This window comes from Chiloscyllium plagiosum, chromosome 2, assembly GCF_004010195.1.
Source record: "Chiloscyllium plagiosum isolate BGI_BamShark_2017 chromosome 2, ASM401019v2, whole genome shotgun sequence".
NCBI lineage: Eukaryota > Metazoa > Chordata > Chondrichthyes > Orectolobiformes > Hemiscylliidae > Chiloscyllium > Chiloscyllium plagiosum.
The window spans coordinates 66,502,652-66,530,535 of record NC_057711.1 but is presented as its reverse complement, the minus strand read 5'-3'; the positions used below and the strand labels follow the sequence as shown (position 1 = coordinate 66,530,535).

The 27,884-nt window shown below is 39.2% G+C and overlaps 1 protein-coding gene across 4 annotated transcripts in view; it reads right to left on the bottom strand.

Moving 5' to 3' along the window:
- The window catches only part of LOC122560620 (dmX-like protein 1), a 236,632-nt gene that overhangs the window by 197,958 nt on the left and 10,790 nt on the right, over window positions 1-27,884 (bottom strand). For all 4 annotated transcript variants that reach the window (XM_043711479.1, XM_043711440.1, XM_043711459.1 and 1 more), the window contains exons 2-3: window positions 5,692-5,817; window positions 1,582-1,659 (exon numbers count right to left, since the gene is read on the bottom strand). In XM_043711479.1, coding sequence (XP_043567414.1) covers window positions 1,582-1,659; window positions 5,692-5,817 — 204 coding nt within the window. The remainder of the gene's footprint in view (window positions 1-1,581; window positions 1,660-5,691; window positions 5,818-27,884) is intronic.

Here is a 27,884-nt window from a genome sequence, read left to right as displayed (position 1 = left end):
CTACCTCAGATGGTGAGTCTTCATCCATCGTCCTTTCCACCGCTGTAATACTATCTTTGACAAGCAATGCCACACCTCCCCCTCTTTTTCCCCCACCTCTGACCCTACTACAACATTTAAATCCTGGAACCTGCAACAGCCAATCCTGTTCCTGTTCTAGCCATGTCTCCGTAATAGCCACAACATCGAAATCCCAGGTACCAATCCATGCTGCAAGTTCACCTACCTTATTTCGTGTACTTCTTGCATTGAAGTATACACACTTCAAATCACTTTCCTGTTTACAGGCACCCTCCTTTGAAAATGATGCCATGTTCCTAACCTCCCTACACTCCAGGTCCTGCACCCTAAAGCTACAGTCTGGGTTCCCATGCCCCTGCAGAGTTAGTTTAAACCCCCCCTCTTTCTCCTGCTTTTTGTATATAGGACATACCTGGGCAATTTTCCAAATTGTCAGGTAAATGCCAATGTTGTAACTGTTCTGGAACAGCACACCTCGGGGAGAAGCAAGTTCTCGAGCACAAGTCTTCAATACTGTTTCTAGAATATTGTCATGGCCCATAGCCTTTGCATTATTCAGTGCCTCCAACTGATATCATGAGGACTACTGATTCATCAGCAGATTTCCTTGCCCATGTGTAAACCTGAAGCCATGAGACTTCACAGGATCCAGAGTGGATGTTAATGAGTCCTAATGCATACTACCTCTGTTGAATCTGTCTGCCGGTAGGACAGGACATATCCAGGGATGGTGATGGTGGTATCTAAGACATAGAATCGCACTTTAGAGGCAGAGCGTGACATTGTTGCTTGAAGAATCAGAGAAACAACTCTCCCAAATTTGGCACTTGACCTCTGATATTTCTAAGGAGGACTTTGCAGGATTGACAGGGCCGTTTCTGTCGCTATTATTTCAGCTGCATAGGTCCATGCCAGGTGGTCCATCCAGTTTCATTTTTTTCTTGAGACTTTTTAATGATTGATCCAACTGAGTGAATTGCTAGACCACTTCAAAGGGCAGTTAAGATTTAAGCATATTTCTGTACGTTTGGAGTTACATGTAGGCCAGACCACATGAGGATGACAAATGTCCCTGAAGGACATTAATGAGCCAGATGGGTTTTTGACAATCAAAAGTATTGTATGCGAGAATAAATTTGAGGAGATAGCCAGATTTTTAGTTAGCAATCGATGAAAGAGTTATGAGGACCATCCAGGAAAGGAAGTTAAGGCCGAGATGAAATCAGCCATGATTGCATTAAATGGTGGAACAGACTTGGGAGCTAAACTAGCAAATCTTGCTCCTCATTCTTCTGTTGTTACAAAGTCCTGCACACTAAAATCCTAATGGCATATTCCTACCTGGATATGCATTAAAGTGCACACTCCATAATGTACGATCAGAAGCTCTACTAGGAAATATAAAGTCTCTCTGTGCAAAACATTTGCTGACAAAAAAAACCTTTAAAAAGCCTAACCAGGTAGGTACCAATAACTATTTTGAGATTGAAACGCATCAAATTTCAAGGGAGCAACATTTCCGATAGGCTAAAAACAAGTGTGTAAGCTATCTCCACTAACCGTAGAATGTTTAGTTTTCTGGTTTAAAAGTGCAATGGGCTCAAAAATGCAGATTACATTTCCATACGATGCTGCAATCTGTCGAGAAAACACATTTAAGAAATTAAAATGGATTGTTTATTCCTACAAGTATGCAATCAAATTTATGCTTGGAAAATTTATAAAATCACCTCACAGAGTTAGAGAAATTAAAAGTCAATAAATCATCTTTGCCTTAAACTGAGAATATTCTGCTCGATTCCTCGGAGATAAAGTGATACCCCACTTACAGGTTCATACATTGAAAAACTTAGGTCATAGTTTTATTTTGCCACCCAATAATTTTCCAATTTTATTGAAAATCTCTTGCAAACATCTCCAATAATTAATTTCAGATAAAGGAATATAGCATGAATAGATACATACCATACTTTTCATCGTTGTCATGGGATAAAAGAAAACAAGCAATCTTCGCATTAGATGTACAGTGAACATCACTTCAGAAAGCAAAAGATCAAATATCCACTAATGCAAATGGAGAAATGAGCAAATTGTTGCAACCTGCCTTGCAGTAAGACGACATTTTAAAGATCGACTTTTTTAATCTTACAAAAAAAACTTTGATTTCCATTTCTTGTTTGACTTCCTTTAGCATCCCAATCATTCTAGTAACAACGTGTTGTAAACATATTGAAGCTGCAGAAGACTAATTAAAGTTGATTGATTAAAGATTGATCAGAGGTGGCTTGGTAGTTCAGTGGTTAGCACTGTTGCCTTACAGCGCCCTGGGCCTGAGTTTAATTCCAGCCTTGGGTAACTTATACATGGGGGTAAAAGATGGTATTAAGTTGGCCCAGGGACTAGCTATTTCAACAGAACGAGAGTGTTTTGTAACACTTCCAAAGCAGGGGAGTTTGGGTAGATATTCGTGCGTTATTAAAATTGAGAAACTTGATTCTGATACACAAAACATCAGATTTAGAAATGATACATTAAACTGTCTCCACAGTACATGAAAGAAGATCTAAAAGGAGTCAGCTAAGAACTCTAAAGATTTGAGATAGAGGACTAATTTCTTTAGACTTGAATCTCAAATCATAGACAGTATCCGGAAACGTGCTGAAACTTTGTTTTAATGCCTATTTCAAGAGCATTCCCAAATTTCTCCTTTATTTTGATAGCTTTTTAAAAATTTCTTGTGTAATAAAATTCTGTTCCGTTCTTAAAGAAAATCTGTGGCCATTATCAATGTGCCTCAGTGACTAACCATCACGTTAACTAACTAAACAGAATAAAGATTTATCAAGCCAAATTTATTTTTGGGATTCGACTTCGAGTCACACCATCACCTATGCAGAATGTTTGAACTCTGTTGCAACATGTCATCAACAACTTTAGTGCATTACCTTCTGAAAGCAAAGAACAGAAGCCCCCAAAAAAGAGAGTAATGAATGAACAGCTAATTAATCTATTTTGATTATATCAGAAGGTGGCGTCAAGAATTCCTTACTAAAGATGTAAGGCTAAAGATGTATTAACTAACTTGTATTATCCCTCCTAGCAATCCAAACCTTGGACTCCAGTATAATTCTGGTAAACACATCCTGTTCATTCCAAGGTTGTTATCTTAAGATTTCACAGAATTTCACAAGTATAACAGAACAGAACAAGGCCATTCAGCCCTTGATCTCTGAACTGGGTCTTCAAATGAGCAACAATGCCTCCAGGTAGCCTCCTGCTTTATTCCCCCATATCTTGACATGTTATTTGGATAGAAATAATAATCACCTAATGCCTCAAGTAAACCTGCCTCCATCACATTTTCAGGCGATGCATACCCCAACTTTCATACCCCAACTACTCACATCTGAAACGAAAAGATTTTCACATTAATATTTGCTGCTTCTTCTGATCAATTTAAAGCTATGCCCTCTGGTTCTTGATCCTTTCACAAGTGGTAGAAACCCATCAACGCTGATCAGGTCCCCCATGATTTTGAAAACCTTCATTAGATTTCCTCTTACCCTTCCTCTCTCCAAGGAGAACAGTCTCAGTTGCTTCAATCCATGGTCAAAACTTACATTTCTCATCCCTGGAACCATTCTTGGAATAACTTTGGCATTCTCGCCAATGTGTTCACATCCTATAATGTGGTACCAATATCAACACAAAGTTCTCCAACTTGAAGCCTAACAAGTGTCTTACACAAGTTCAGCATCAGCTCCTTGTTCCTGTACTCTATGCCCAAATAATAAAGTCATGGAAACTGTATTAAACTCTTCAGCAACTTTCAGTAATCTGTGTGCATATGTATGTACACTTGGGGTCCTCTGCTCCTGCATGCCTTTTGGAAATATATCCCCAGTCTTATTTCATTTCAGTGTTACTAAAAAGAATTACCTCAAACTTTTCTGCTTGGAATGCTATCTGCCACCTGTTGTCCATATTGTCTTTCAATATGTCCATGTTTGACTTCTACACTGACCTCTTCAAAATTTACAATTCTTTCAAGTTTTGTGTCATCTGCAAACTTTGAAATGGTCACCTATACATCAAGATCCAGATGACTGACTTACTTCAGGAAAAGCAAAAAGGTCCCAATACCGATCCCTTAGAAATTCCCCTAAATGTCCACCTGCTTGAAATATATCGATTGATCATTAGTATTCCCTATCACTCAGTCAATTTCTCATCTCTGTTGCTACTAGCCCACTTCACCTATGACCTACACCAGTCCACTCAGGGCTGTTGCTGTATCAAGCAACTTCTCAAAGTCCAAACTCATCACATCAACAGTGTTATTGATCCAAAGACCTCTAACTAGTCAATTAAACACAAATTCCACTTTTGAATTCTTCCTAATCAACCCACCTCTATCCAGGAAACAAAAAATTGTCACGATGGTTTCGATAAACTTCCCCACTATGGAAGCTAAACTGAGTAGTTTGTAAATGCTGGGTTTAATCTTTACAATCTTTCCTGAACAATGCTCCAAAATTTGCAGTTTCTTTGAATCTTTTCATGACATTTGAGTAATCTGGATCTCAAGTTTCTTTCAACCTCCACTATTTCAAACAACTCACCAAATAGAAAACCAAGTGCCAATTTTGGGAATGCTTTATTAGATATTAAGTACACCAGAATCAAACAATGAGTGTATTTTTATCATGAGAAGAGGAATATTAATAAATTACAGAAACTGAACTGCTGGATGGGAAATCACAGGATTTAGAAGCAGTAAGCCCTTTGACAATCAGCCAATTAACAAGATCATGGCTCATTTGTTAGAAGCAAAGTCCTGTAGATGTTGGATGTCTGAAATAAAACCAGTGACTGCTTAATAAATTCTGCAGATCTGGCACTTGCGGAGAGAAAAACAGACTTAACAGTGCAAGTCTGATAGAAGTTTTCTTTGGAACTAAAGGGGATTTCTGAGACAGTGCCTTCTGAGGCACAGTTCCAAAGTTGCATGACTCAAAAACAAAAATCCCCTCACCTCTGACTGATAATAGGTAACCTAATTTTAATAGTGTCCTCTAGTTGTGAACCCAGGAGGCAAAACATTCTTTCCACCTCCACCTTAAGAGAATTCAATATTTTGTTAATGTAGGATCATAGAATGTGCACAGTGCAACAAGAGGCCACTTGGCCTATCAAGTCCACACTGACCCTCCAAAGAACGTCACACCCAGATCCACACTCCTACCCTATCACCGTAACTTTACATTTACCGTGACAAATTCATTTGGCTTTCACATCCCTGGATACTACAGGGTAATTTAGCACGGCCAATCCACCGAACATGCACATATTTGGACAGTGGAAGGAAACCAGAACACCTGGCAGAAACCCATGTAGACAGAGGGAGAACATGCAAACTCAACATAGTCACTCAAGGTTAGAATTGATCCCGTGTTCCTGGCACTGAGGCAGCAATGCTAACCACTATGCCAACATGACCACCACGTAACCTCTCATTTTAAAAAAGGGAAGTGGTTATGGAATCACAGCAGGTAAAATATCATTAATCTATACAATAACTGAGCAATGATTGAGCTCAAGAATTTGAATTGCCTCTTCTGTGCGCCATGGCATTATCAAGGCACACAATTTGGAAGTAATGCAACATACCTTTCCCTGATGCATGGAGCAATCAACACATCCAACTTGGATATTTCCATGTTTGGCTCCAGGAATAATTTGAAGTCTTTCAAAATCACTGGCTAAAATCACGATATCACACCCTGAAGCATAAGCCTGGTTAAGACATGAAAACAATTGGTGAGCAAGCATTAACAAAATTGACTAATGTTTAATACTGTAAACATATTTATTAACAGATATTTAGCTTGTTGCTAAAATAATGTTTATAACTTCTGCAGTTGGCTTTTCAAAAGGTAGAAGTATCAAACAACTGAAAAGGGAATGGAGCAAATGAGATTAACTTTGCCATGAACCTCCATGAGACAAAAATTCAAGCAACATCAATTGGTTTGGCAGCAGGGATCTGACAGATGAAATTATTTTCTTATAAAACAACTAACAAGTAACATTAAAACAATGCAGAATCTTAAAAATTCTTCTGAGTCAGTCCAAAATATTAGCTGGATTAGGAAAAGTTGAAAATTTACCTGCAACTAAGATGACCATTTTGCAAAAGTAAACTACAGCTTTAAGACCATAAGATGTCGGTATAGAATTAGGTCATTCTACCTATCGAGTCTGCTCCACAATGATGGCTGATAGGTTTCTCAATTCCATTCTCCTTACAACCCTTAATCCCCTGACTAATCAAGAACCTATTTCTGTCTTAAAGACACTCAATGACTTGGCCCTCTGTGGCAATGAGTTCCACAAATTAACCAGCCTCTGGCTAATGAAATCCTTCCTCATCTCAGTTCTAAAGGGTCATCTCTTTTCTCGGAGGCTGTGCCCTCTGGTCCTAATCTTTCCGACTAATGGAAACATCTTTGCCATGTCCACTCTGTACAAGCCTCCAAATATTCTGAGTTTCAATCAGATCCTCACTTATTCTTCTAAACAATACGTGCAGATCCAGGGTCCTCAACTGCTCCTCATACAAGAAGCCCTTCTTGCTGGAATCAGTCTCACAAACCTCAATATCCTTTCCAATGCCAGTATACCCTTGCTTAGGTCATGGCGCAAAAACAGCCCTCAATATTCATCTGGTCTGACCAGACCTCAGCAGTACATCTCTGTTCTTATGAATGTTAACATTGTATTTGCCTTCTGAACTGCCAAGTGAACCTGCACGTTAACATTAAGAGAATCCTGAACTAGAGCTCCCAAATCCCTTTTTGCTTCAGATTTCCAAAGAATTTTCCCATTTACAATAGTATTCACCTCTAATCTTCTGACTTAAGGGCTTAATTGCTCATTTTAACACATTGTATTCATCTGCCATTTCTCTGCGCACTCTCCGAGCCTGTTCAAGCCCCTGCGCAGCCTCTCCACTTCCTCAATACAACTGGTCTCTTCACGTATCTTTATGCCATCTGAAAATCTGGCAACAATGCCCTCAGTTCCTTCATCCAGATCTTAATGTATAATGTGAATTATCCCAACCCAGACCTGTGCAGAACTCTACTAGTCACCAGCTGTAGTCCTGGGAAAGACCCTTCATCCTTATTGTCTCCTGCCAGGCAGCCAATACTCTATCAATGCGAGTAGCTAGCCACTAGCACCTTGGGCTCTTTTGTTATTTGGTAGCCTTCTAAACAGCACCTTGTCAAAGGCCTTCTGGAAATCCAATTGATCACATTCACTGGCTCTCTTGCTTCTAACTTGCTCATTACATCTTCAAACAATTCTAAGATTTGTCAGGCATGATCCTCCCATTGATGATACTGCACTGACTCAGCTCTATTCTACTTTGAACTTTCAGGTACTCCACAGTCTTGACTCAAAATCTTACCAACGACTGAAGTCAGGCTAACCAGCCTAAAATTTCCTGTATTCTACCTTGCTTCCTTCTTAAATGGGTGCTGCATTAACCATTTTCCAGTCCTCTGGGACCACACACTTGCAATGATAACTATGTTTAATATTTCTCTCAATTCAGCTGAATAAATCTGCAAACGGTTTTGATCTGTGTGACTCTGCAGCACATTATACAATGCAGTTAACCAAGAAATCAAGCGGCCAAAGGAAAGCCTCCTGGAAAGATTTGATGAACACAAGTTTGTTACTGGTTAGAAAACAGGAGAATAAAGTCATTGTTAATTTCATTACTACTTAGCATTTCTCTCAGCATCATTCCTTTTAGAAACAGGAAATTAATAAAGAATGGCTGACTGGCTGGACAACATTTATTCATGTCATTTACTTGCTAGTAAACACCCCTCTGAATAGATTAAAGTATTGCCAACATGTGTTTATTAAATAATTTAACATACTTCATGTTATTTTTACCAATTCGCACAGCAGCAGCTAGGCCAGTGGTCGATATTATCCATCTAAACATTTTTAAAATCTTAGGTTTATTTTTTAAAGTGTAATAATGAACATTTCATATCGTCAGTTAAAAAATGAACCTCACATGAATGTTTATGCATGACACTTAAAGGAAGGCTCGCTTGATTGTACATTTTTCAGGATTATCATTAATATCCAAAAACCTCCCCCTCCTTCAATATGCTTCTTAGAAGTTAATTAAATCCCTGTTCAAACATATGCTTTGCTGGTGTAAATTTTATTGTCTGGTTACTCTTTTGAGAAGTATTTTCAATGTTTCATATGAAAGCTGTATACTATTGAGAGTAGTTTTGTGGCCAAATATACATAAGTGGGTGCATCATTTGCTTGCCTGGATCACAAGAATATGTCAATGTTTTATTAAAATTTTATGAAACTGAGAAATTATGTTTCATGTTTCAATTAGGATGGTCAATGGATTTATGTGATGGCAGTAAGATAAGATATTCTATTACTAAACTTGTTAAAAATAGCCAGAAGACAACAGAAAAATTAAAATATTTTGGCAAAACAGGGCACACTCTACTCTTAAATGACAGTAAATAGCTACTGAAATGAAGACTAGTTCTTAGGGCTAAAAGGTATGGGGAGAAAGCATAAACAGGGTAGAAATGGATGATCAGCTGTGATCATATTTAATGACAGAGCAGGCTTGAAAGGCTAAATGGCTTACTTTGATTTCTATGTTTCAAGTACCAGAATTTTAAACTGAATTGTATTTTAACTGTGGAAATATGTTGACCAAAATGGCTAAGAGTTTTCATATCAAATTTCAAAATTAGTCAAGTAATTCTACTTCAGAAGGGAACCTTACAAATATCTAATTAGAGCTGTGCATTACATTTCGGACAATAAGATAATATTTCATTAAAAATACATTAGTAGAGAAGAGGAGGTAAACAGTACTAGGATAATTAACAAAGGTGCAACAGCTCTATCATAATCAAGAGTCGAATAGCATCTTTCTGTTGCTGAGATTTTCTTTCCCAACTTCCCATTTAAGTAACTGAACAAATGGGACAAATTAGAAAAAAATTACAAGAGTAATATTTGAATTGCACTTTTACAATATTGGTGTTATGAGGCAGCTGTACCACTCTTTCAACCACTGTGTGGCCTTTTCTTAAAAACATACATTACATTTAATTTTCAAAAGTACACAGTAAGCATTAAAGAGATCCCACTAAATTCCTATGGACAGACACCCTTTGACAGTAAGGAAAAGCCCACAAACTGCTTACAGGGAGTTTCTTCCCTTGACAAAAGTATCAGCCAACAATGAATCCTTCCCAATCCACTTAAAATCTGATCCATAGCACCTTGGAATAATGCACATGTGCTTCCAAATGGATGTCTCTTGTATTTGAAAAGTCCTTTGTGTGTTACAGTCATCAAGTATTTCTCTCTGACACAGGATACACTTTCATCTGGAGATAGGCTTGACTAAAGATCAGTTTTATTGAGAAGTTGACCTCCAGTTACTCCGCAAATAGTTAAATTGATTAAAGGCAAAGGATACTGTTCAGCGCAGAGTTCTGAATTAGTGACCTTAAAATCACCGCAAATGTGTACTAATCAATTTTTACTCATAGCTCATTTATGACTTCGATCTTGACCAGCCTTTCTAATTCTGCCTCAACTGCATGAGGGACTGAACCAGCATTGCAACACTTTGCTTGATTCACATCCTTGAATTTCAATTTGATATATCTGCCATGCTTCCCAGATCCCCATTAAAAACAATGGCATGTTTCTTTTGAATGAGATAGATAGCAGAGCCTGACAAACAATGTACTTCAGCCCAGTTGAGTTTGATTTTTTTCAACCACATTCTTCACAATCAAAGTTGGAAATTTTCCTTTGACACTTTAGAACAAACCTTAAGACCGATCATATAACTGAACATTCACATTGAATCAACCTCTTAAGAGGCACCACATTGCCTGTGTACATTCTTAACACAATTGTTGAGTTGCAGCGCAATGTGGACTTCGCTGCTTCTGATAAACTCATTGATGAGACTGCCGCTCTGGTATTCAACTCCATTCTTGCCAGTTTGCCGTTAGGGAGTTATCCAGCATTAGTCAACTTTGCCAGAAATGGCCAGTTTGTTCATTCTCTTCAGAGTGAGTCTGGGCATTTCTTGCATCCATTTCTTACATTGCAGATTTTCTTCCTACTCTTCCATTTCTGTCAAATACTGTTATGAAGGATGTGATAAATAGACCATTACATGATAACGTTTTGATTGAACATAGCACAGATTTGTGAATAGGAAGTAGTGTTTGATGAACTTGGAATGCTTTTGGAAGTGTTAATATTTAATTGATCAAGGTCAGCCAATGGATGTCATACACTTGCATCAGACCTTAAAGCCTCCCACAAGAGGTTGGCTTGGTAAGTTAAAGAAGAGAGATTTGGAGTTAATGTGCTTGCACAGATTAACGACTGGTTATCAAGAAGAAAAACCTGTACAAATAAATGGGTCTCTTGCATTGGAAGGCTGTATGACTGCTGGGTAATCCAGGGATTGGTACTTGGACGTCAGCTTTTCACAACATACACTGATTTGAAGGTGGAGACAAAATGTAATATTTCCAAATTTACAGCTGAAACAAAGTGAGAACATGCTTAATGAAGATACAAAGCAGCATCAGGATGATTTTGATGGGCCTACTGAATGGGCAGGTATATGGCTGGTAGAAAAATGCTACGTAATTGACTTTGGTAGGAGAAACAGATGCAGAGTGTTGCTTAAATGCAACTAGGCTAGACAGTGCAAATGTAGAGACCTAGGTGCCCTTGTCGAAAACTTTTAGGCCCAGCATGCTGCTCATGCAGCAGACTATTAGAAAGGCAAACAAAATATCAGCTTTTATTACGAGAGAACTTGAGTACAGGAGTAATGACATCTAGCTTCAATTGCACAGCAGTTGTCTTGGCTTGACCACACCTGGAGTAACATGTACCTTCTTCATCACAGGATATGTATTATAGCTATAAAGGGAGTACAATGAAGGCTCTGCAATGAAGGAACACCAGACTTGTTCAGAGGGCAGCACAGCTGTCCTATGAAGAGAAACTCAGCAAACTGGTCCCGTATCCTCTCGTGTTTTCAAAAACAAAGTGACATTAGTAGTTTTAACAAATACTTACAGGATAGAAAGGATAGATGAAGTTAAGATTATTTTCTTGGTTGGGAAATCTAGGCCAGGGGACCCAATTTAAAAATAAGGGGAATGCCACTTGGATTTGACAAAATCAGAAGTCACACAACACTCAGTTAAAGTACAACAGGTTTATTTGAAATCACAAGCTTTTGGAGTGCTGCTCCTTCATCAGGTGAAGTCCAGCAGGCACTCTGGACTTCACCTGATGAAGGAGCAGCACTCCAAAAGCTTGCGATGTCAAATAAACCTATTGGACTATAACCAGGTGTCATGAGACTGCTGACCTTGTCCACCCCAGTCCAACACTGACAACTCCACATAATGGCTTGAGTTTGAGATGAGGAACAAAGTTTACACTCAGAGGATCTTGAACCTTTGAAATTCTCCGCCAGATTGCTCAAACTTCACGCATACTTCAGGGAGAGAATGATAGATTTGTGGGGGCTGCACAGTGGATCAGTAGTTAGCATTGCTGCCTCTCAGCACCAGGGATCTGGGTTCAATTCCAGCCTTGGGTGACTGTGGGGAGTTAGTACATTCGCTCCATGTCTGCATGGGTTTCCTCTGGGTGCTCTAGCTTCCAGTCGGAGTCCAAATACATGCAGGTTAGGCGGATTGGCCATGCTAAATTGCTCTGTAGTGTCAAGGGATATGCAGGCATCTTTCTGTACTGCAGGGATTTCTATGATTACCAGCAGCATTACCTCTAAAATTTCTTCCAAGCTGTGCAGGACGACAGTCAGTGTGCTATTGTGACTTCCAGAACTAACACCACGATTGGCATACTGATACCATTTTTTAAACTTACCATGTCCTCCCCTCCCTCCATCCCACTTACTATCCTTTCAAGTCTGGCAGGAGACACAATTGTTCTGCCATTCTCTCACACTGATCACTTAAGCTGAACTAACAACATCTTTTCTTCACCTACAGCATTAGCTCCAGCGACCCCCAACCCAACCAAAACAAACTATAGCATAAATGCTGTCCCCTCCACACTCTCATGTTATCTTCACTGCTGATACCATCGCCATGCTAACATCAAGTGCTCTACATAGAGCAGCTGCACATTTATGCAGCATTAGAAGCAGTGATGATTACCAAAGGTATATAGGGTTATGGACAGAGGATAGGTCCAAAGTATTAAAGTGTTCAATCAGCCATGAATGGCAGAACAGGATCAATATTATTGACAGCTACTGACCTGAAACATGAATTCCATTTCTCTTGACAGGATTGACAGATCTGCTGATTATCTGCAATATTGGGTATTCTGTGGATATTCTATATCCATGGTATTTTAATTTGTCTTTGCACTAAGTAGATCTATTAGCTTAATCAAAACAAAAATGTCCCATCTTGTATGGTCAACAGGAGCGATATACTTGATAACTGGCTAATATATCTGTTTTGTTGCTTACAAGTATGAAGACACTTTCGTGAAAAAGGAGATCCCAATCTGTTTTGGCAAAAGAGGAATGCTCTGCCAAGGACTAGTTCAAGCTCACCCTTTCGACAAAGACCAAATGTTTGAAGTAGATTCTATAACAAAAATATAGCAAACTTAGTTTTAACTGGCACCTTATGAACTGGAACTCCTGATAAACCAGCAAAAATTATGTACTGTAAATCAAATACTGTAAGCTTTGCTATATTATTCTGTACTATAATTAGTTTTTAAAAATTTGTCTCAATGTAAACATACTTTTCATTCTATCCAATGGCCACATTAAGCGTCAACAGTCAATTCAATTTTGAGTCAATTTCTCAAATATCTCAATCTACTGGAATGCCTGAGTAGTCAGTTGAGGGTGCAAACAAGAAAGCTCTCTGCTGCCAAGTTTTATTTAAGGCAAAATTATATTTCTAATTAAGTATTAGAAGGGAAATCTAATTAAAACATATAGAATACTGAATGGCCTCGATAGAGTAGATGTCAGAAAAGATGTTTCCATGGGTAGGAGAGTCTAGGACTTGAAGGTACAGCATTAAGAGCAAAAGGGAAAGCTTTTTAGAACAGAGATAAGAAGAAACGTCCTCAGCCAGAGAGTCAGATGTACAGCATGGAAACAGACCCTTCGGTCCAACCCATCCATGCCAACCAGATATCCCAACTCGATCTAGTCCCGCCCACCAGCACCTGGCCCATATCCCTCCAAACCCTTCCTATTCATATACCTGTCCAAATGTCTCCCAAATGTTGCAGTTGTGCTAGCCTCCACCACTTCCTCTGGCAGCTCATTCTGTACACATACTACCCTCTCTGTGTGAGGACATTGCCCCATAGGTCTCTTTTATATCTTTCCCCTCTCACCCTAAACCTCTAGTACTGGACTCCCCAACACCAGTGAAACGATTTTCCCTATTTACCCTATCAATGCCCCCCATAATTTTGTAAACCTCTATAAGGGTCACCCCTCAGCCTCTGACCCTCCAGGGAAAACAGCCCCAGCCTTTTTAGCCCTTTCCTCTAGCTCAAATCCTCCAACTCTGGCAACATCCTTGTAAAGCCTTTCTGAACCCTTTCAAGTTTCACAACATCATTCTGATAGGAAGGAGACCAGAATTGCACGCAATCTTCCAACAATGGCCTAACCAATGTCCTGTACACCCGCAACATGACCTCCGAACTCCTGTACTCAATACTCTGACCAATAAAGGAAAGCATACTAAACACCTTCACTATCCTATCTACCAGCGACTCCGCTTTCAAGGAGCTATGAACCTGCAGTCCAAGGTCTTTTTGTTCAGCAACACTCCCTAGGACCTTACCATTAAGTGTATAAGTCCTACTAAGATTTGCTTTCCCAAAATGCAGCACCACGCATTTATCTGAATTAAACTCCATCTGCCACTTCTCAGCCCATCTGGTCCAGATCCTGTTGTAATCTGGAGGTAACCCTCTTCGCTGTCCACTACACCTCCAATTTTGGTGTCATCTGCAAACTTACTAACTGTACCTCCTATGCTCGCATCCAAATCATTTATGTAAATGACAAAGTGCAGGGCCCAGCACCAATCCTCGTGGCACTCCACTGGTGACAAGCCTCCAGTCTGAAAAGCAACCCTCCAACACCACCCTCTGTCTTCTACCTTTGAGCCAATTCTGTATCCAAATGGCTTGTTCTCCCTGTATTCCATGAGATCTAACCTTGCTAATCAGCTTCCCATGGGGAACTTTGTTGAACGCCTTACTGAAGTCCATATAGGATCTTACCATTAAGTGTATAAGTCCTGCTAAGTGATGAATCTATGGAAATCATTGCAACAGAAGGCTGTGGAGGTCAGGTCATTGAGTATATTTAAGATTGAGATAGGTTCTTTAATATCACGAGGATCAAGGTTATGGGGAAGGAGGAGGAGAATGGGGTTGAGAAACTTATCAGCCTGATTGAATGGTGGAGCAGACTCAATGAGATGAATTGCCTAATTTCTGCTCCAATGTCTTATAGCCTTATCTGTGGAGGTTCAGATTTGGCAAGGAGGAAAAGTCAAAATCTGTGGAGAATAGATAAGAAACTCAGGTCTGACAGCACTTATGGAGGGAAAGTAGAGTTAGAGTTAGTGTTCACGTCCAGTGGCCCAATATTAGAAATCAGCTAGGAAAAGGCTGAATCTATGCTGGTGACAAAGGGAAAAGCAGAGTGTGCGCGAGAGAAAGAGAAAAGGTACACAGACAAAGGGATTGTTGCTGGTAAGCAAGGGAAAAGATGATGGATAATTGATTATGAGGAATAAGTAGTTGAAAATGGCTTGGCGGTGTTGAAATCAACTCATTTCCAACAGGACCTGGGGTTTAGTAGTAGACAATGAAGGAGGTGCTCATGTTCTGAAATTGTTAACCTATGTTGAGTCCTGAAGCCTTTATGTTGCCTGCTGATATCCATTACAAAATCTGACGACTTCCACAGATACCTTGACTATACATCCTCACATTCTGCTTCCTGTGAAGACGTCATTCCATTCTCGCAGTGTCTCCATCTCATCAGTTTGGATGATGCAGGGAAGGCCTTAGGGCATGTGCTGAAAATGTGTTGCTGGAAAAGCGCAGCAGGTCAGGCAGCATCCAGGGAACAGGAGAATCGACGTTTTGGGCATAAGCCCTTCTTCAGGACATGTGCACCTTATTTTCCTCAACCTAGGATTCCCTGCTACCAGTTGGCAAGGTCTTTAGATGTGTCCAACTCATTTCTTACGCATCTACTCTCACACCTACCCTTCCCTCCCACAACAATGTTAAGAGTCCCTTGTCCTTACTTTCCAAACCACCAGTCTTCTGATGTAAAAGGATAAGCTGACATTTTGGCTACCTCTAGCAAGATGTCACAACCAGACACATTCCCCTTCCCGGTCAGAATTTCGCAGGGACCCTTCTGATAAACCCTCCTCCTACACTCCCACCACACCTTCCCATAAGGTGCGAACACTTGCCCAATTATATCTCCTCTCCTCACCATCCAAGGTGTCAGATACACTTTCCAAGTGAAGCAGCTACTTTAAGGTATTTCATTCAGTCTAATGTATTTGCTGCTCACAACGCAATCTCCTCCAAATTGGGGAGATAAAACAGACTGGATGATCGCTTTGCACAGCGCCTACATTCTCCTGTAAAAATGTGCCCAAACTTCCACTTGCCCACCCACTTCAACACACAACTGTGCTTCACTTCTGTCTCAGCACTGAAGCAGTGCTCCAGTAAAGCTCAATGTAATCTGGAAAAACAATATCACATCTTCCAATTAGGTATCTTGCAGCCTTCAGTACTCAACGTTGAGCTTAACGATTTCAGAACATATACACCTCCTTCCTAGTCTGTCGTCTACTCCCACAATCACAGATCTTGCCATGATATAGGTTACTTTCAGCACAGCCAATGAATTTTCAACGATTCATAGGCCCCATTATCACCTATCTTTTCTTACATAAAACAAATAACTGCAGAAGCCAGATATTTGAAACACAACAAAATAGCAACTGCTAGAGAAACTCAAGGTTTGGCAGCATCTCTGGACAGAAAACAGAATTAAGTGAGAATGTCAAGTCAAGGGACACTTCTTCAAAAAGTTCAGTGCACACAGTCACAAACCTGAATTACTAACTGAAAGGAGTCTTGACAAAAAATTGCAATGAAGGAGGGAGTATTGAGAACAGATCTGGGCACCACATCTTAGGAAGAATATATTGGCCTTGGGAGGGAGTACAATGTACTTTCTAAGAATGATACCTGGACTTCAGGTGTTAAATTTGAAAGATTATACAAATTCATCCTGCTTACTCCAGAATTTCTAAGGTTAATGGAAAATCTGATCAACGTCTTCAAGATGATAACAAGAAAAGTCAGGGCCATTAAAATTATTTTCACTGGTTAGAGATGCTAGAACTTGGGGGCATATTCGAAAAATTAGTTGTGGAGAAATGTTTGAAAACACTTCCAAATGCAAATTCTCTGCCACAGATGGCAATTGATGCTGAAGTTGTTAATTTTAAATCTGGGACAGACAAATGTGTGTCAAGCAAAGGTATTCAGGGATATGGGCCAAAAGTATATAAATAAAGTTAGGCTACAGATCAACCATGATCACATTCCATGGGTGGAATAGCCTTGAGGGACTGAATGGCCTACTCCCATGTATTTTAAATAAGCAGTATTAAAATCAAAAATGACAGGTAAAAATAATGTTAAGCCATTACTACAAGAGCAGTAACAATTACTGCACCCATTTACTGTTATAACAAATAGCACCAACAATGACTGTTGTCAATAACATTTTCCCAAACAGAACATATGTAGCTGTATTCCATTCCTAAACAAAAGGGTTGAAACTGGTTTAGTGTGTTTGTAGAAGACCAAGCCAAATCAGGAGATAAAAAATTCATGAACCTAAGGAGAGAAGGCTAAAAATACATTTACATATACCACTGGTAAGCTATAACCAGGAAGTTAGTAATCTAAGTGCTCCTATTATAACAATTCAGGGGTTTTCAGAGATGCTCAAAGTCAACTCATACAAGCTAAGTGAGAAATAGCCCAAGTTTTTAAAAATGTTCTCTTTTTCTACACAAAGATAATCAACATTCGCATAATTGCTGAAACAGGAAAATGGAGAATTACAGGTGACTCCCTCTCAGTCTTTGAAGGAAAGAGGTAAATAATATAGTGTGTTCAACATGTTGAGCCCCCTATTCGACCTTGCTAAAATAGAACCTCCCTCCTGAATAGATAGCATATCACCAGACTTCTCCATCATAGAACATACCAGAATAGACGCTGGACAGACTCCAAAGCCAAACAAAATCAAGTTGCTTTATACAATGCTTTACAACAGCTTTTATGTTTCTGTAGTAGATCACATAACCCAGGCCTCAATGAAACTTGCACAATCTGCAGTAGCAATATCATAATAGTTATGATATTCAACTGGAAACTCAGTCTTCAACTATGATCTCATTCTTCAGAATATTAATGTTATAGTTCAAAATACTTTTTTTTACAACTTGCAAACAAAAGTATCACTCAATGTGATCTTGGAGCTGTTGATTCGGGAAGGGAACCTGCCACTGTTATACGGATGGCTGAACTGTCCATTGAAGTAGCTAAGCAAGTCTTCTGCTGCATCACATTACATACCCTTCTCATGGCCAGAGAGCATGCAGTAAATGGCAGCCTTGCCAGCAATAATAATGTCCAGTGAATGAAATCAAAAGAAACTTTGATTTGATAGAGAAACTGATCCAAATGGTGGAAGCGCAAAGGACAAGAAAACAACGATTCAAGATGGTTATGTACTGATTCGTCATCCAAGTAAAAACTTTAAGCAGTGAGTGATTCGGGTCCAGAAACTTGATCTGGAATCCAGAAATGGGGGAAGACACTAAGACTGGCACGTGTGGGTAGGGTGGCATAGGGTGAGACCAAGATAGCATTTAATCTTCAGCAATTTCTGTTCATCTACTTTGTTTGCTGTCTGACCCATAGTTTTGTTAACAGTTGAAGTTTTGTCTGGCAGCAAACATATTATATTTAAACATAGAATTTACAATGTACATGGCAAGACTTCACCTCTAGCAGGAGGCAAGAGAAACCCATCTCCCTGTAGTCATGTGATCTTGTTTTCCTTCCCATGATGATGTAGGACCACTTATTTTCCTATTTAGGTAACAGTTTACACAACAGGATTTTAAAAATCCTCACTTTCTGCTAGTTTTTGTTTGGAGAAGCAAACATTAAGCATCCACCATTTAAAAATGCAAAGATTTAGATTGAGAGGGGCGTCACAGCCATTAACACTCAGAGCTCAATGGCAGCCACTGCTGCCTCAGAGCTTATGACCCCTGAATCCCATCTCAGGACTGCACGAGGGATTACAGCCTACAGTTTAAGCAGATCTGGCCTCTATAACTTGAAGTAAGCAAATCCAATCACACCAACAATAGGGAATTTGACAATCATTTGAATAAAATGTGTTGGGCCAAGAAAATTTTGCACAAAATGAGACGCTGTACTTGTCAAGCATGGACACACCCAAATAGCTTTCTTGTGTTGTAACCATTCTATGATTCCACGTAAACTAGTGCCAAAATTTAACTCAAATTATTTCAATAAATAATGGTAATGACCATGATTGCGCAGTTGGAACTTTGTTTCAAAGTATCTTCACTAAGCCAGGTGTATCAATGTAAATTTCATGACTATCAACACATCTTTTCAAGTAACAATTCTTACCTTGATGGCAATGGGACTTAGGTTAAGCACGTTACAATGAGCTAAGGAAAATCAAATTATAAAATTGTACAAAGGAGTTGTATTCCACTTTTCTTTTTAGACCAACTCATTTTTTTCCATCTCCCCTCCAAGTGTGGCTGATTTCCTCAATAACACTTGGGGAACATCCAATGAACCACCTATCTACTTGCTCCCCTTCCTATATTACTAGGTCAAACATCCATGCAGGCTCCCATTAACACAGCCTTGAACTCTCATCTTTCTCAGGTTTCTCTCTTATCTCATACGCACCTCAGGTTACCCGAATTCTATACCTACCAAATGATCACCAAATCACACAATGATGATAGCACAGGAGGCCGTTCAAACCACTTGGAATGAATATTTTATTTAATGACATTCTTTAGCCTTCTCCTCTCCATAACCCGGAAACATTTATTCTTTTCAAATTACAGTCTGATTGCCTTTTGAAGCAATGATTGAATCTTCCTCTACCAGACTCTCAGGTAAAAAACATTCCAGAATGAAACCATTTGCTGTGGGAGAAAGATTTTTTCTATCACTTTTGCCAATTCCTTCAAATGTGAATTTTCTTGCTCTCAATCCTTTCATGATTGAAAACTACATTGTCTTGATTCCTCTCAATTTCGAACACTTGCATCAGACTTGCTCACAGGTTTTCTTCAAGAAGAGAAGGCTATCTCTATACACTTCCTCATTCCTGGAAGCATTCTTGCAAATCTCCTCTCTCTACACCTTAGATTCATACAACACAAAAAAAGGGATTTCTGTCCATCAAGCCTGCACTGATAACTAGCACATCAATCCCCATTTCCTGCAAGTATCCCATATTCGTCAATGTTGTGATACTTGATTGTTCATCCAAATATTGTCTTTTTAAAAAATGTTTTAAGATTTCCAGCCTGCCCTGAAGAAGGGTTACACCCGAAATGTCGACTTCTCCACTTCCTGATGCTGTCCGGTTTGCTATGTTCTCCCAGCCTCCTGCTTGTGTACCTTGGATTCGAGCATCTGCAGGGTTTTTTTTGTCTCCACTACCTTCCCAGGCAGTGCATTTCAGATTCTCACCATCCACTGAGTGAAAACATTTTTCTCCCCTCATACCCTCTCAATCTCATGCCCCTAACCTAACAACTTTGCCTGCTTGTAACTGACCCCTCAACCAAGGGGAACAGCTGCTCTCTAGTCACCTTGTCCATACCCCTCACTCGAGGGGGTCCTGATCCACACCACCAATGCTGCAGCCGAAGCGCCAACACCATCCTGGCCTAAAAAAAAATAGAAAGGAGAGCGCACCAGCGCACCACTGGCCAGGAGCCTGAACATTACCTACTGTGCCAAAGCCTTCTCGACAACAATCCTTTTGAACAATTACATCAACTCTAATTCATGGTCAAGTTCAGTCAAGATCAGTTTGACTGGAAGTAATGCCGCTATGGCGATCCAGAACTTAGCTTTGGATGAGCCTCAGCAAGTACCCTCATCCAGTAGGTATAAGGTTCTTGCTCCCAGTGCAGACGAGTGAACAGGCTAAAGGAAATACGAGCAAACTCACACAGCACTATAATCAGAGCACCATTCAAGTGGGGGAGAAACGAGAAACTTAGTGTATAGGGGATATATAGTTAAGTGAATTTTTTACTTTCCTTTGCAAAGACAGAAGCCCCAAAAGGTTGTGTTGCAAGGTTCAGGACATCTCTCCTGGACTAGACAGCAACTTGGAATGGAAAGGGAAGGATCAGTTCCCATCCATGCAATGACACAGGAAAGATTAGGAAAGCAATCTGAGGAATTTCAGCTGATAATACAATAATTAAAGCACTAACACATGCTCCCAGACCCTTCAATCTCCAGTCATCACCAGCCTAGTGAAATGTTTTTTGAACTCCCCTCCATCCACCTCCCTCATCTCCCCTGCTGTCTACAAAGTGCAATGTGATGACACCTCCCATGCCTATTTCCACAGCTAAAAAATTGATAGCAAAGAACATGACTTCTCTTTGGTAATTTCTATGGTACGATCAACCCAGCAAGATGCTTGCTGCTGTGGTCAAGTGTAACCCTCATGTGACTAAAACAATCACAGCATTTTTTACACCAAGATAGACTTCAGCATTTTTAAGCACATTGGCCAGGAATTTCCACAAACTAATAAATACTTTGAACGAGGTTAAATGTGAAATACCTGCACTTAAAAACAGATATTGTTAAGCTCATTAATGAAACATTTTTGTTTTTAAACTAATTTTCTACTGCAGTATCAATAAATGGTTAATTGTAGCACAATGTTCCAGTTTATGGTTGCAAAACCATCTAGGAATGATTTTGACAGATTCTCAAAATACATAATACTTTAGCTATTGGGAAATGAAATTCTATCATTGCTACAGGGTACCTCTGAAAATTATGAAATATAATTTTTGTACACAATATGAATAGGATAGCAACTGAATCTGAGCAAGTGCAATTATGAACCAAGAAATCAAATCAACATTAGTACCCTTTTGTTGTCAGACATGTGATACTACCGTACAGGACAGAGTAATTAACATTGATATACTTCCAAAACAACTGCAACCTAGTACAAATATTTCCAACAAAGTGCTTACCTTAGTAATCTGGAAGCACTAAGTTTTTTTTTAAAAGGTTGCACAAGGGAGTCAGTTGTTAGGAAATCAACTTTGATTTCATGCTACATACTCCATTCTGCATAGTTCACAATTTTTCCAAATTTAAAGAACAATATCTGCCCAAGTACAAAGCAAACATACGAAATTAATTTTAAGAGTTTGCAGAGTTAAGGTTCCAACTTTAAACTAATCAATAATACAAATGGGAAACTGGCTAATCTGTATATCAGCCTCAAATAATTATAGAACTGCATTCATTTATAATCACAAATACACAAGTTATTAGTTTAAAGTGTGAACAAAAGGTTGCACAACATTAGAATTAGTTGCAGGACTTTGTACTACGCTTACCAAACAAATATTAAATTAGTTCCAGTGTTACAATTGCATGTTAAGTTATTTATAGGTTCCATCTTTTGGAAACAGTTGATTCATGACATTTGAGTACTTTCCCTGTTGTCATATTGTGAAAGAGATCGATCAAGAACAATCGAGGTCAGGTCTCAAAAAGTGATGCTTCCCCATTACCATTGGAGAACATTTGAGTAGCCATACATTACCTCGAGATTTCATACAATGAAACCTCCCCATTTACATCATGGAGAAACTTGCACTGAGTCTGTTGAATCATGTGAAGAGTCACAATTTAAATAGACCCTTTCAAAAGAATTGTGGCATACAATAATAATAAAGCACCAATTCTCAGTGAAAATATAGTCTTTTAACTGCTTGAGGAGACAAACAGCATAAAGAAGTTCACCACATCATGGCAGGAGTGGGTAACTTTGTGTTTGCAACTCCCTCTCCTCAAAGCCATTAATACTGATTAGAAATAACTGAGCTACGACTGATCGTTGTGGCACTCCACCAGTTACAGGGCCCAGTAAAGACCCAACTAAATCATTTAATCTTCAGTGTGTTAATCAATCCATACTTAAGCATTACTCAAAATACTGAGCTAACATGTGCACTAACCTAATATTTGGGGCCTTATCGATTGCCTTCTGGTAATACAAATACACTAATTTTTTATCAAATCTGCTGGTGATAAAGTACTGAAGCAAATCTGTCAAGTATTATTTTGCTTTCATAAAACCATGTTGACACTATTTTATCCCATTCAGCTTTTCTAAAGATGATGAATTTCCTAAAATACTCAACCTGTTTATGAGAAGAACTCCTTATCACAGACAGCTGTGGAGGCACAGTCCTTCTGTATATTTAAGACTGAGATAGAAAGATTCTTGTTAAGTCAGGGAATCAAGGGTTACAGGCAAAGGGCAGCAAAGTGGGTGTGAGCAATGTTGGATAAACCATGATCTTCACAAATGGCGGAGCAGGCTTGAGGAACTCAACAATCTACTCCTACTCCTTCTGTTATGATCTTATGGTCGAAACGTCCGGCTATTCCTTTTTTAATAATGGAATATACCATTTTCCCAAACAGAGATATTAAGCTAATTGGTGTACAGTTTGCTGCTTTCTGTCTCACTCCCTTCTCGAACAGTGTCACAGAAGCAGTTTTCCGATCCACCAGAATCCTCCTGAAATCAAGCAAATCCTGCAATGTAGGACCTATACCTCCACACTCTACAGCTCTGCAGTGAGTGATCAAATTAGTCAATATTAAGTCTGTCTTTTTAGATCCCTCTTGATGCTAATGACATTTTAATAATTATTCAAGTTATCAAAAACAAGCTTTTGTATATTTGTCAGTCCAACTCTTTCTGAACTACTGTAATCTTCTACGCTATTTCAGATTGGATCTGAAGACTCATTTCCTTTGGTAAACTGACACTGTTGACTTTCATAGCCATGCGCTTCCACTTATTTTTCTGCTCTTTGAGTTGGTCCAAGTCATTTAATTAAATAGCCTTGAAGCACTTATAACATCAACAGTGAACAATTCCCAAAGAATATCAGCAAGCCTGCCAATAAAATCACAGTCACAATTACTTCCAAACCGCAAGTTTCACATCAGTAGCAATACATTTCAACATTTTATCCAAGTCCAGTACTCATTTAAGATATTAGTCATTAGGCTTGCTTGATGCTCTAACTTATTTGTAAAAACTTTACTGTCCCATTTAGACTGAACTTAACTTTAATAAGCATTTAACCACTAAGCTTAGCCCATATCATTGCACAGATTGTGCCAGAATTTGTAATAACTTCTGCCACAGTATAACTGTACTATATTTCTGTAGACGCATAGATTATTTGTCATTAAATAAATTATTTCCCTAACAGGTCAGTAACAGATTTTACTTCAGATATCATATGCATCCAGTTTAAATTTTAAAAAGATGAAAGTCTCCTCAGTCAGTGTTGAGGTCAGACAGCCTCAATGAAGTACCAGTAAACATGGGCAAAAATAATCCCAATTTGGCACTTTACTGCAATTTGCAAAAAAAAAAAGAGCAATGCAGGTGATGCTGGATATGGAAAAATAACACAAATCAGGGTGAGCTCTTCAGCTTGAGGGCAAAGCAAAGCATTGAAATTGTAACACAGTTACGTAAAGAGTGTTTGATATCAACACTAGATGAAAAGTGCTAAACTTCTACCCTTGCTCAGTACAAAGAAAAAGTCATCAAATTCAAGCATTGTTCTCAAGGGCCATCAGCTAGATTTCAGATTCAAGACAAATTGTTCAAATCACCATGCTTCCGACTGGTAAGTAGGTCCTGCTTTTCCTCAACATTTACAGCAAAAGCATTCGCATAACTGGTTACAATAAACTGAAAACTGAAGTCACTGACCTAGAATTATAATAATTTACTGCACAGGAAGAAAATGGACTTGTGCAATTTCAAATGGTTAACTACTGAACTCACTTTCTAATGAAGACTTCATAAATTCCAATTCCCCATTAGTGTGATTTTACACTCTCTTGACCTTTCATGCTAGGTGTTTCTAATTTGCTAGTGCAACTGCAGGTAATAATTCTTCCACTTTTTCAGGTTAGTGTTGGTCATAGTCAGAGAGTCAGAGTCATACAGCATGGAAACAGACCCCTCAGTCAAACTAGTCCACACTGACCATGTTCCACCTGCCCCACCTGCTTGCAGTTGCCCCATGTCCCTCCAAACCTTGCATATTCATGTACTTATCCAAATGCCTTTTAAATGTCCTAATTGTACTCGTACCCACAACTTTCTCTGGCAGTTCATTCCACTCACAAACTACTGCAAAAACAAACTGCCTATGATCTTTTCAAACTTTCCTCTTCTCACTTGAAAAATATGCCCCCGAATATTGAACTCTCCCATCTTAGGAAAATGACTTTGTTACTAACCCTATCTATACCCCTCATGATTTATGAACTTCTATAAAGTCACCCCCAAAATTCCCTAGCTACAGTGAAAAACATCCCAGAGTATTTTTAACTCAAACCCTTCATTTCCTGCAACATCCTGATAAATCTTTTCTCCTCTCCAGTTTACTAATACCCTTCCTAAAACAAGGTGACTAAAACTGCGCACAGTACTCCAGATGGGACCTCACCAATGCCTTATACAACCTCAACATGACGTCCCATCTCCTATATTCAAAGGTTCTGAGCATTGAGGGCAAGCGTGTAAATCACCTAAAACAAATTTCACCTGAGATAAATTTCAAAGAATTACATAGCTGAACTCCAGGTCTCTGTTCGACAACATTACCCAGAGCCCTACAATTCATCATAAAAGTCCTGCCCTTGTTTATTTTACCAAAATGCAATATCTTGCATTCATCCAAATTAAACTCCACCTGCCATTCCACAGGCCATTGACCCAATTTATCAAGATCTCTTTGTAATTTTAGTCAACCAGCTTCATGTGCACTATACCTCCAAACTTGGTGTCATCCACAAACTTATTAATCATACCTCCTTAATTACATCCACCAAATCATTTACACAAATGACAAAAGTGGATCCAGGAGCCACCCCTGTCAAACACTATTGGTCACAGGCCTCCAGTCTGAAAAACAATTCTCCACCACCACCACCCACTGTAAAGCCAATTTTGTTTTCAATTAGCAAGCTCACCCAGATTCCCATGTGATCCAACTTTACAATTTAGTCTCCCATGCAGAACTTCAAAGATTTTACTAGACATCCAAGTAAACGTTTACCACTCTGCCCTCAAACGTTTTAAATTGATTCCTCAAAAAAACCCAAGTTTGAGAGACACGCTTTTCCACACGAAGCCATGCTTTATCCTTAATCTCTAAATCAATGTTAATCCTACTTTTCAGAATCACCTCCATCAACTTGGCCATGACCGACGTCGGACTCAAGTCTGTAGTTCACAGGCTTCCCTTTACAGCCTCTCTTAAATAAAGGTACAATATTAACCACCCTCCAGTCCTATGGCACCTCACCTGTGGTTATAGATGATACAAATATTTCTGCTAGGGGCCTGGCAATTTCCTCGCTAACTTCTCCCAATGTACTGGTATATACTTGATCAGGTCCTGGAGATTTATCTACCTTTGTTTTCTAAGACCTCCAGGACTTCCTCTTCTATAATGTGAACAATTTTCAAATCTTCAATATTTATTTCAGAGTTCTATAGCCTCCATTTCTTTCGCCACTTAAGTGATGTGAAAGCCTGCAACTCGAGCACCTGCAAGATCTACGTTAATCAGTCCACCATATTTATTTCCTAGTCCCAATAACAATTGGCATTTATGTTTATCACCTCCAACACAATGACCCAAGGTCCACCAAAAAATAAGGTAAAGTTGCCAAAGACCTACTGGAACATTAGGCTGCCTCTCCTTGCAGAGAGGAGTTATGGTGATCGAACCAGAGGGTCATCATGTCTCAGGTGAGGGAAGTGTAAAAGAAGGACAATCCTTCATGGCAACTTCAGCAAGTGCAGGAACTGAACCCATGCTGCTGACATCATGAACCAACTGGCCAGATAAAAAGCTGACTCGCGAACAATACAGAGCTAAATGAGACAACTGTCTTTGCATTGCATTGACAAAGGAACACAGGACAACATATAAATCCAAGATGATACTATAATTACAACCAAGTTCTTTGAAACTAATGATAAATCCTCCAATTTATCATTTGAAAACTTGCAAGTAGTTTATTTAATTTCGTAAAATATATCCTGAAGTGAAAGATCACAGGCTTATCCAAGATTTCCAGAAGTCTAGAAAACAGAATATGGAACATGGAACAACTAGGAGTGACTCTTGTTTACCTTTAGCAAAAGCATAACCACAAACCAAATCCAGATTCACAGATCTACTGCTTTGTTTTGAGAAACAATATTTCCAGTGCTGAAAGTTGCTTGCCTTAAGTGAATCAACGTAGGGAATACTGTAATTTTGCCATCAGATCCACTCAAGTGCAAAAAACATTTTAAATATATGAAACTGCTTTTGCGCTACATTAGCCAAGATTTGTTCCTCAGCCATTTGGCAGTTTCCCATTCATATGTGCATCAAAAATTGTTCTTTCTCAAGTAGAATGGGGCTGAAGTGGAAAATTTGAAATTAAAAACAAAAATACTTTAACTAATTAGAAAGCAGATTCTATATGAAGAGCAGTGTTAATATTTCAAGTTGATGACCTTTCACTGCCTCTATTTGCTTAAAGATTGGTGCATCTAACTTCTTCCCAGTTGTCATAAAGTCAATCAATAGTATAAATTCTATTTACCTCCACCTAATCTGAACATTTTCCATATCTCGTTTAGATTTCAGATGTGTGGCATCTGGTATTTTGTGCCAGTTCGAGAAGAGATACATTAGACTTCTCAGGGTTCTTTTTTCTGAACATGACCAGCAGGAATTGGAGGTTTAGATTAGATTAGATTACAGTGTGGAAACAGGCCCTTCGGCCCAACAAGTCCACAGCGACCCGCCGAAACGCAACCCACCCAGACCCATTCCCCCACATTTACCCCTTCACCTACGGGCAATTTACCTTGGCCAATTCAGCTAACCTGCACATTTTTGGATTATGGGAAACTCAATAAGGTTTGTCAGGCATGATGTACCCTTCACAAAACTGTGTTGACTATCCCTAATCACCACCTCTCTAGAAGATTATAACTCCTATCTCTTATAATCTTTTCCAACATTACCGACAACCAAAGTAAGGCTGACAGGTCTATCATTACCAGGGTTGTCTCTACTTCCCTTGAACAAGTACAAATACACTGGAAGCTGCTTTTCATCAAAAGGTGTTCATACTTCATTATGGGTAGCACGGTGGCACAGTGGTTAGCACTGCAGCCTCACATTGCCAGAGACCCAGGTTCAATTCCTGCCTCAGGC